At 41.4% G+C, this 10,305-nt stretch overlaps 1 protein-coding gene across 3 annotated transcripts; it reads right to left on the bottom strand.

Moving 5' to 3' along the window:
- Positions 1–332: 332 nt before the first annotated feature.
- Positions 333–5,117, bottom strand: LOC124028022 (ubiquitin carboxyl-terminal hydrolase 37-like). Of its 3 annotated transcripts, none has more exons than XM_046340188.1 (11): positions 5,093–5,117; positions 4,682–4,813; positions 3,927–4,059; positions 3,681–3,817; positions 3,399–3,498; positions 3,194–3,273; positions 2,750–3,000; positions 2,231–2,312; positions 1,276–1,411; positions 972–1,206; positions 333–610 (listed from the first exon to the last, which is right to left on the bottom strand). In XM_046340188.1, coding segments are annotated over exons 1-8 (849 nt in total). In that variant the 5' UTR covers positions 5,107–5,117; the 3' UTR covers positions 333–610; positions 972–1,206; positions 1,276–1,411; positions 2,231–2,310. The 3 variants fall into 3 exon arrangements, with proteins under 3 accessions (XP_046196144.1, XP_046196143.1, XP_046196142.1); XM_046340186.1 differs by having other exon boundaries at positions 336–614; XM_046340187.1 differs by lacking the exon at positions 1,276–1,411 and having other exon boundaries at positions 334–614.
- Between the last annotated feature and the right edge of the window lie 5,188 nt (positions 5,118–10,305).

The raw sequence follows: 10,305 nt of genomic DNA, 5'->3' as shown, positions 1-10,305 counted from the left end.
CTTGGGGGTATGATATAAAATGCTAACCACCCCGATTATTGGTAATGGTGAGAGGTTAGCATGTCTTGGGGGTATGATATAAAATGCCAACCACCCCGATTATTGGTAATGGTGAGAGGTTAGCATGTCTTGGGGGTATGATCCTCTGTAACTTTCTCATTCAACATGATTTACCATTCATTACCCTTAAATTAATGGTGACATTCTGTACAGTCTGAAATATATGAAACATTTGATCTCCAATAGAAAAAAAGCCTTTAATAGTGACAGGTCACAATGGTACAGTAAGGGTGTGGCGTCATTGTAAACATCGTTGATATTAAGCATCTCAATCACATCACGATAAAGGGAAGGAGTTCCCATAGGTCGTTTGGTGACCCGTTACTCAACTCACAGTACCGAGGTCACATCCATAGCCCAGCATTTTCATGTCTGTATTTATTCAAATGGAATACAACTGGAGAGTAACTTCAAAAGATTCTCATAGCATCTCTGAATCTTTATGTGACATTCCTCCTCCAGACCTGATTGGGTGTTAGAAGGCTCCATTACAGCTGCTTCCCTTTGTCACGTTTCCTGTTAGGACCGGCCTGAATCCCAGACGATAAATCTTCCTGAGTTAAAGAGTTACAACGGTCAACAGAATCATCTTAAATGGGATTTTCTTACATTTGCTTGTCTTTATTAATATTGCAGGTCTTCCGGTGTGACCATGCTGAATAAGAGGTTAGACACCACAGTGTATTTCACAACAGGAGGATTTCAAACCAAACCAAATAGAAGGGATGTTATATCCTCTAAATAATCACACTCTCTATCCACCACATATACATGTGTACTACATTTAGTGTGTATACTTTATACATTAGGTGAAGTAGTCAAAGGGCAGATATTTATGACATAAGCTACTGAAAGAATGTTCATGCTCGTGTTGAAGAGCAGCATGATTGAAGTTGGGCTGAATGCTGCACCTGTTGAGGCAGGTCTGTGGGTGTTGGGGCTGGGTCTTATTCTGCCCATGTTGAGACTGGGCCTGGTTCTTCCCATGTTGAGGCTGGGCTGGGTGTGTTGATGTTGGGCCAAGTGCTGCCCCTGTTGCTGGGCTGGGGGTTTTGAGACTGGTCCAGGTGCTGCCCCTGTTTAGGCTGGGGCTGATGCTGGTGGCCCTGTTAGGCCCTGTGTGCTGGGGCCTCCCGCTCTATTGCCCTGTAGGGTGAAAGGAACCGTAACCATAAATAGCAACACAAGAATATAGATGGTGAGAGTAAGCAGTACCTGAACATATAGAAGAGCATGTAGGCACTCCGGGCTCTGGTCCTCAGCACAGTGGCTTCATTGGACATTGACACCTGGCTGTCGTTACAGCAGAACCAGTTTCCACTGGCATGCAATATGTCACTAATGTAGTGCCCTGTGGAACAAGGAAGACAGACTAGAGGTCAAGGGTCAGGCTATTGTGGGTAATAGAGTGTTTTGTAACATTTAAACAGTTCATTTGGGAGGTATTTTATCGGTTACATGTGTCAAGTTTTGAAATCAGAGATAAACAAATACACATGGCATTAAATTAGGCATGCCTCTCCATTCTTTTGAATTAAATTGAGCAAACTCTAAACATATTGCAGTGCTTGTTGGGATGACACTTCACTCTGAAGCCTGCAGCCTTGCTCGCTTGGCCGAAATGGCTGTTGGAGGGCCTACTTATCCCCTAAAACAGGGTTCCACAAATTTTGCCCAAGGGTGATTTTATTTGCCCCCCCCCTATGTTTTCTGACCAAATAAAACATAATTGTTAAAAGACTGTAAAAACACCAGCAAATCAGCTCCAAGTGATTTTCATTTTGGAAATCTGTTTCAAAGTGTTCCCACACACAATAAAGAGATATATGTGGTTGTACACAAATGTTAGCAAGGTTTGAAATTAGTCAAATATTATATCTGTTTGGCCTTCCTACGGTATATTTGCAGTCTACAAATTATTTGTAATTTAGTTCCACACCCCTTCCCATCTGGCTAAGAAAAAAATGGACCCGAGGTTGAATCTAGTTGATGATCCCTGGCCTTCACCCTCGTTAATGTTCACTTCCTCAGCTTTGGGATACTTGTGTATACGGCAGAGGCACACGTGAACATGCAAATTGAGATCCAAGGAGAAGGGAGTGATTTGGAATTCAGCTGATGTCATATGTATTGTGCATCTGCATGTGTGTGTTTGATGGTATTTACTTACCGGAGTTTGCGGAGCCTCCCAAATGAGAGACTACGCCAGTCAGCTGGTAGTAACCATTCACTGACTGTACTGGCTTCTGCTTCTGTAAGAAAACACATGTGATCATAGGATTCTCATTCCCTCTACAGTCCACCACACTGTCTACAGTCTACTACAGTACTAGTCTACTACAGGTCTACTACATCATGTACTCCTCATAACTATCTCAGTGTTCTGTCATAACTTATTTTTCACTGGTTTCACTCTCTCTCTCTCTTCTCACCACTGAGGCTGTCAGCAACACTTTCCCTAGTTCCTGCTCCTTTGAATCTGAGGGGTCAAATATACATATCAAGAGCTGTGAAAACGTGGTCACTTGTCTGAATTGCTCTGGACTAAAACAGCTCCCATACATCACTAAAGATATCTGAGAAACATTTTAAATTGCAGCTTCCAGCTTCTCTGTCAGCAGGACCGTTTTGGGAGTGGGTGGTTTGTGTGGTGTTGGAGCAAGAATAGTATTATGGTGCCATGACCTACATGAACAGCAGAGGGCGCTGTCTTTGGCCACTCCAGGTGGGCTGGAGACTTGGCTGGCGAGGGTCTGGGGGATGGACCCCTGGATGCTGGGGGCCTGGTTGGTGAGGGCCTGTGGGCTGGCACTGTGCAGGTGTGGCACCATGTCCCCACAGAGGGTGGAGAGCCTCAGCTCCGAAGGAAACAAAAGAGGAGCCTCCAGCTTCTCCAACCCCCCAGGTCCTCCAAACCTCTTCAGATGCAGAACCAGCACACTGCCCAGAAACAGAGAGGAAGAGAGATGAACAGACAGACAATGAAACCAGTCAACAAAATAACAGATGAGTGAAATTTGTTTGTGGTGCTCAGCTCTAAGTCCTACAACCTGCTCAGGAAGGTAACTACTCCTAAAGGCTCAGGACATTAAACACTGCTAGTACTATGAGAGGTTATAAAGGGACAACTCACAGAGGCAGTGTGTGGAACTGCTCCACCTTTGAGGCGTGGAGGCCTTTACAGCCCTCACATGTGAATTCAACCTGTTCACTCTGGTTAGAAACAAAAGCATTACATAATGAATGATACCACTACAATAATAAGCGTATTCTGAGGCAGTGGGCAGCTTGCCCTGGGTGTTAGTCTCTACATGCAGGGCTGAGCCCTAAGTGCTGACTTTGAAAGTGAGTGCTAGGCTGTTCAGCAAGGTGCGCTCAGGGCTGAAGTCCAATGAGAGGTGGTTGTAGTCCTCTCTGGTGGACGACTCGCGCCCACAGCTTCAGAAGCAGGACAAAGAGAAGAAAAATGCATCAAGTCTGTTTCTGTTCCAGGTCTCTACAATGTTTCTGTTCTGCCATGTGTTTTGTAATATTAATATATACTGTATATATATATATATATATACATATAGAAAGATCATGTTCTCAGTAGATACATTACAACCAATGGGAGCTCTTACCTGGTACATGTGCGCACCGACACAAGCTGGAACTCCAGCTGGGAAACAGGGCAGGTATAGTTCATCCCGAGTGTCTTCAGAATCATGCCCTCCTCCTTCAGCTGGCACAGCATATTGACAAGTAACTCGTGTGCATCCTATGATGAGGAAGAGACAGAAACACACCAAGATAAAAGCAAATTAAAAAGAGAAAATGAACCCTTGCAAGAAGAGCACTCGTACACAAGAGAGTAGTGCCTCAGTTACCTGTTGCGTGTCCCCCAGATACTTCAAATCGTATCCCGACAAGGAGTACTTGACCTTCCACATGAGGTCTGCTTTTGAGGCCTGGTTTGCCACACTGTCAGGTAAACCTGAACGGTGCACATCAGACAGACTCCTGTAGGGGAGACAGAGAGTAAGTTAGCAGCTGACTGGATGGTGTCAACCTACTGGCTTACGCCTGAAGAGGCAGATGAGTAAATACAAATATGTTTTATCTAGTGGCACCCCATCATTAGAATTTATTCATTCCATTTGATGCAAATTCACCTTTGAGGACGGACAATGAAGCCAAACAACAAAAATGTATTGTTTATTCTCATAAGATATTTGGTTTGGATACTGCTCTCAATTCCAGAGCATTTTAAAAAACTACCAAATTTCCCACGGTAAGGTGGAATGTTCAGTCAATGAGCATTATGGGTCATGTAGTCATTCTACACTTTCCAAATTGGCCTACAAAATGCCTACATCATAATCAGTGTGTCATTGTTGTTCCTCTTGGTTATGAAGATTCCAAAAACAAAAGGAAACTGGAAAATAAACCATAAATACAATACACAGCAAAATATGAAGTGGTTAAGGTTAGGAAAAGGGTTAGGATTAGTGAAAGTGCTATCTTAACCTGCTACGACAATCCCTTTCTGTAGAAGTGGCATGAAAAGAGTGTTCCTTCTTTAATTTATGACCACAATTAATGGGTGTGTGGGGTGAGTGTCTGCTTTTGAGCCTTCACTTACCTGAGCAGGTTGGAGAAGGGGGAGGAGCTCCAGAGTTGTTCCTGGTGCAGGATTTCCTTTGAGAAGGAAGGCAGGACCAGGAGGCACTGCAGGGTGGCGTTAAGGAAGCAAGTGTTGCCAATGTTAGGCAACCTGTGAAGAAGAAGCAGCCATCAGTACACACATACAGATTAATCATAACCTTCATATCTCTATAAAGTGATGATAATGGCAGGGGATAAGGGATACATTATATTTAACACAAAGAAGTGGATGTCCTTTAGACCAAGACTGACATAATTCATGGGTTTATAAATATCTAATAAAACGGACATGCTCGATAGTAAGCCCTATCCCCATAGTATATCAGACACTGATCTCTAAACAATAAATCACTTATATTCAATGCATTTGCAGTGTGTTGTGGTTTACCCAAGAAGTTCCATGTTGACCAGTGCCACCCCATTCTCCTCTGGCCCCCTGGGTCTCTTCTGACCCTCTGTGGCTGAGCTGGCCCTGTGAAGAGTCATGCTTCTGGGGCTGAGCTGGCCCTGGGAAGAGTCATGCTTCTGGTGGCTGAGACTGGTCTCTGGGGCATTGGACTAGAGTGGTCCTGAAGAGACAGAGGTCTGGGAAGGAGAAAACAGGTCTAACGCCTCCAACACAGAGATATTATCACTCTACACAGTCTCTCTATTAAATACTGTACTGTACTATAAACACAGCTGAGTACTGCTGTCCATATAAATGCAGTGTACCAAGTAGACCAGGCCAATAGGTTAGTACTCTCTTTATCCACTAGATGTAGACGGAAGAGGCTAAAACTACAGTTTCAGGAAAATAACTTTCTGGAACTGTGTTTATCAAGTGTCTCAGAGAAGGAGTCTGATCTAGGACCAGTTTTGCATTTTAGATCATAGATCAATGAATCAGATTATTATGGACAGAGAGGACCTGATCCTAGATTAGCACTCATACTGTTGATTAACACTGGCCCTGGTCTGGTAGCACTAAACCCAACTCTCCAAAGAGACTCGAGGATGGCACTGTACTTTATGTTTGGATTACCTGACTGTTGTGCCCTCCTGACTGGTGTCTCCATGACGATCCAGGGGGTTGGTAGGAGAGGGAGAACTAGGGTGGGACACCACTGGAGAGGATTTCACTGGGGAAGGGTTTTTGGCAGGTGACTGGGGTACAGAGGGTTGTTCAGCAGGAGAGCAAGGCTGAGAGGAACATTTAACAGGAGAGGGAGGTGGATGGAGGGAGGAGAGTTGGTCAGAGGGTGAGGGGTCAGAGGTAGCGGAGCCATTCCGTTCAGAACGGTCAGATGGAATTGGAGAGGGGGATGAAGTGCCCCTCTCCTTCTTCTTTCTTGTCTTCTGCTCCACATCAACTGAATTTGCTTTCTGACGTTTTTTCTGTTGACAAGAAAATGTGATAGTGCTAAATACTTTCCCCCCCAGATCCCCAGCCAATGGAAGAGGGGGGTCATGAGAGCAGGAAGAGGTTGGCCTAAATGGAGAATCATAGGTATCTATCCTAAACCTCAAATAACACAGTATAGACAGGTTACATTGAGTGACATTTGCAATAGCCGAACTTCATGTACATTTCATGTACACTTTTTACGTATTTGTCAATCAGAATGTCATTTTTCTTTTTTATTCTTCCCACTAGGTTTAAGAGAAAAATACTACTCCAGAATTATAGTAGTTGTTAATTGATTAAATGACCTGATTTCATACCTTCTTGCACCAGCAGAAACAAGCCATGTCGATAACCAATGAAGACTGATACATTTCCTCATTAACCCATTGTTCAAATTGGCTTTAAGACCATTGTGATGTCATCGGTCATGTATGACATCACCACCTGGCAACCCAATCTATAACATTTTAAAATATATTGTTCAATGAACAAATATGTTTTATTGAAGAGCAAAGTTATGCAGTATACATACAATATTGTAGATAATATGCTCCATTGTATTCTTGTTTCTTTTTACATTCATTTTTTGTATGTTGTTTCATTAAACTTACGACCACAATAAAGGCATTTTAAGTGCCTTCATCTTCATCTTCATAGTTTTTTTCATAGCTTCCATGTTGTTTGTGGTTTGGTCATCGGTTTATTTAAATGCTAAATGCTTTTTCTCTTATTCACCAGCAGATGGACAAAGGGTTGGTTAAAAGAATGTGAACAGGTGATAAAGATTTAGCATAAACCTCAAACAACAATCCAGATTGGTTAAGGATAGTTTTCCGTATTCAATCTTGCCCTGAAGGGCTGCTCTGTCTGACAACACTGACAGGTTTAAATGTCTTGCAACTCAATTAAGTCAGGTCTGTTTAGTGCTGTCTTGCCAACTCCTACTAGCAGAGTCCCAGGTCTGTTTAGTGATGTCTTGCCAACTCCTACTAGCTGCCCAGGTCTGTTTAGTGATGTCTTGCAACTCCTCTGTTTACTGTCTTGCCAGCTAGAGTGCTGCCGCAGAAGGTTGTTTATGGCACATTATTTATTATTTATTGATTTAAGTGTCAGACATTGTTGCCATTAACGCTCGTTAGGTCTGTTTAGTGCTGTTTGACCACCAGAGAGCATCTTTGAGAAACATTTAACCGTTTTTAATATGAAACTAATTCGTTGGATAACAGATCTGCTCTCGGAACTCATTTACATTTATTATTTAAGTGTCACATTGTTGTTACTGTGTGTGTTTCGACTCTCTCTCGCACAAACACACACATACACGCTCACCCTCTATAACCACTCTTATATTTACAGTGGTGATGAACAGCTGGAGGCATTTTGTTGTGAATTCTGAAAACAAGTCAACCAAACTCAGAAATACATTTCACTGGTTGCCATGGTGAATAATCCAATAATAATTGGTTGGACACATGAAAGGAAACAAAGAGTTTACCGGAAACTCAAAATGAAAATACTTGCAGATCAATTCAGATCAACAATTTTCAATAGTAGATCTAATTACATTTAGAGGATTCTAAATTAATATCCAATGGGCTTTTATACAATGATAATGCAGGGATAATAATAAATTCATATATTTGTTGGGGTTGGGCAAATCTGGTTTTAGAGTACTTAATTAAGCATTGAAGTTTTCCCATTTTGGCCTTTAGGCTACACTTTACAATAGGACTCATCTCTGACTGCCTGCAACATCTACAGTGGTACAATATAAATATATTTTTGAATTACTTTTAAAAAATGTATATGTTTATTAAGTTGTCTTGCTTTTCTCAGAGCAGCACAAAACGGTGCTGAAATAGTTGACCATACGCAGGTAGGCTTTTGCTTCAAATCCTATTGTAACAATTGGATGACATTGGGAGTTCCAGTAAGCAACAATTTGTTGCCTTCATTAGCCTAATTTATTCTTAAAATAACTCCAGCACATAAAAGAGAAAGGAACCTTAATTAATTAACAATAAAGTGATTTAATTCACAAATGCATTTGACTGTACTTAATATTGGCCATCAACCAGAAACACACCGTGGTAGAAACATGTTGTTGATTTTTTACTATTTCAAAATGCACACGTTTAATCAGCTACTGTGCAGTCTGACAAGTAAACATAGCCCACAGTACATAGTAAACATAGCCCACAGTACATAGTAAACATAGCCCACAGTACATAGTAAACATATCCCACAGTAAACATAGCCCACAGTACATAGTAAACATAGCCCACAGTACATAGTAAACATAGCCCACAGTACATAGTAAACATAGCCCACAGTACATAGTAAACATGGCAAAGATGCTTCATTCCTTACATAAGGGAGAGCAGGCCATGTCAAGACTTTCTCAGTGACCTCAAATACTTATTAACTCTGTCTTTAATGGGTTTTTTCGGGATGCATCAGTCTTGGTCACAGTATTAATGATGAACACATGGAGGTTCACTGGTCAGCCACATTTGCCTCGGGATCCATCCCAGTTGGGGCGGCATGTAGTCTAGTGGTTAGAGCGTTGGGCCAGTAACCGGAAGGTTGTTGAATAAAATCCCTGAGCTGACAAGGTAAACATCTGTTGTTCTGCCCCTGAACAAGGCAGTTAACCCACTGTTCCTAGGACATCATTGTAAATAAGAATTTGTTCTTAAATGACTTGCCTAGTTAAATAAAAAATACAAGTATCTGTCTCTGTAAATAATGAGTGATACTGATTCACGTGCACCTTCATCAGATGAGCAGAATGGTACTGCTCTGCGTCCCCATCGATTGTGGTGTCCTATGATAGAAATGGTAGATCAATTAAGAATTAAAAGTGACTCCAACACAAATGCTGCATAATGAAACATGTATTAGGAATGTAGCAAAACCAACTGCTTTCATGGGAACCATGTGTTTTATCGGTGTGGCCCGTTGTCCAGCCCTTTGTCCACCGATCTCCACGGATGGTTGTCGGCATGGTTGTTTGCTCTGCAAAAACACATTCATGTTTTTAGTACAGAAGTATCGATTGTATTACACAGTATGCCTACGCATGGACAGACTATATAAATAAAAAAATAAGTAAATGCATTGAATCCCAAAAACTTTAGTTTTGGTGATCCTCCCAGCTCTGGCTCATTTTCTCAAGTCCTCTGGTGGTTACAGTCCTAACCCTGGAACATATAGCACCATAGAATGGGTGGAGTTTGGGGCAGGTAGAGGAGTACTGGAAAGGTGTGACTTTCAGGTTACTATAGGCCATAAGTATACAGCAGATCGCAGAAAAGTCCTCACTTTGATTATGTTGTAAGAACATACTGTAGCAACATGACCAGGATCTCTATTCATTTAAGTGAGCAGATTGGGGCTTTCAGGGGGAACAGACAATCTAATGGAGACATTTCAAAAGTACTGGTAGACTTTAGGATTTTTGTCATGTCATCCAGGTCAGGATAAACAATTATTTATACAAAGTACTAACCCTGACTCTCGTTTTTAAGTGTTCATAGGTCTCGGTCTATATATTCCTGGTGGGTTTTTTCACAAACAATGCTTATTTTATTTAAACGCTCTTCACACACCATGCTTACTTGAGACCAAAACTAGGGATCAATTGTAAAGTCGTGCAAGTTGGGGTTAATTTTCACGCCTACATTAGCCGGGCTATGAAGAGTCTATTCTCCTGCTAATATTTCATCATGTGTGGATGGCTTCTTTTGTATTCCAATGTATTGAATGAATGTATTTATTGCTGTAATTTATCATTCTCATGTTCATGTTTAAAAAATATTGATATTTTGGAGATTATTTTGTTTTTCCTATAACTGAAAATGTGCAGGTTTTAATTTGATTAAAGGGAAAAAGGCTATTCTTGAACATGGGGTTAAACAATAGGCCCTTTTAATTTTGTCTGGCTTGCCATTCCAAATCAAATTGAATATTTTTTCTCATATAATTTACAGGTCACTAGGTGTAGGCAAAACCATAAACAAGTAGGTAAACTGTGATATGACTAAATAGTTAATCAGGGTGATTCTTCCACAAATAGACAGGTATTTTCATCAAGTACAGGAGATGGAGTTCCTCACAGGTGTGCCTGGCATGGATTGTGACTCAATCTCACTCCTCTTCAATGCATCATTTTTATTATATTGAACTTGGCAAGTCAGTTTAGAACAAATTCT

Source organism: Oncorhynchus gorbuscha, unplaced genomic scaffold (assembly GCF_021184085.1).
Source record: "Oncorhynchus gorbuscha isolate QuinsamMale2020 ecotype Even-year unplaced genomic scaffold, OgorEven_v1.0 Un_scaffold_3639, whole genome shotgun sequence".
NCBI lineage: Eukaryota > Metazoa > Chordata > Actinopteri > Salmoniformes > Salmonidae > Oncorhynchus > Oncorhynchus gorbuscha.
Note: the sequence above shows the minus strand (reverse complement) of the source record. Positions and strands in the feature narration are given on the sequence as shown.

Coding starts and splice junctions, on each gene's coding strand:
- LOC124028022 (XM_046340188.1), bottom strand. Junction 4,060..4,681: donor CCCTTCTCCAACCTGCTCAG/GTAAGTGAAGGC, acceptor TCTCCCCTACAG/GAGTCTGTCTGATGTGCACC. Junction 3,001..3,193: donor CAGTTCCACACACTGCCTCT/GTGAGTTGTCCC, acceptor GTTTCTGGGCAG/TGTGCTGGTTCTGCATCTGA.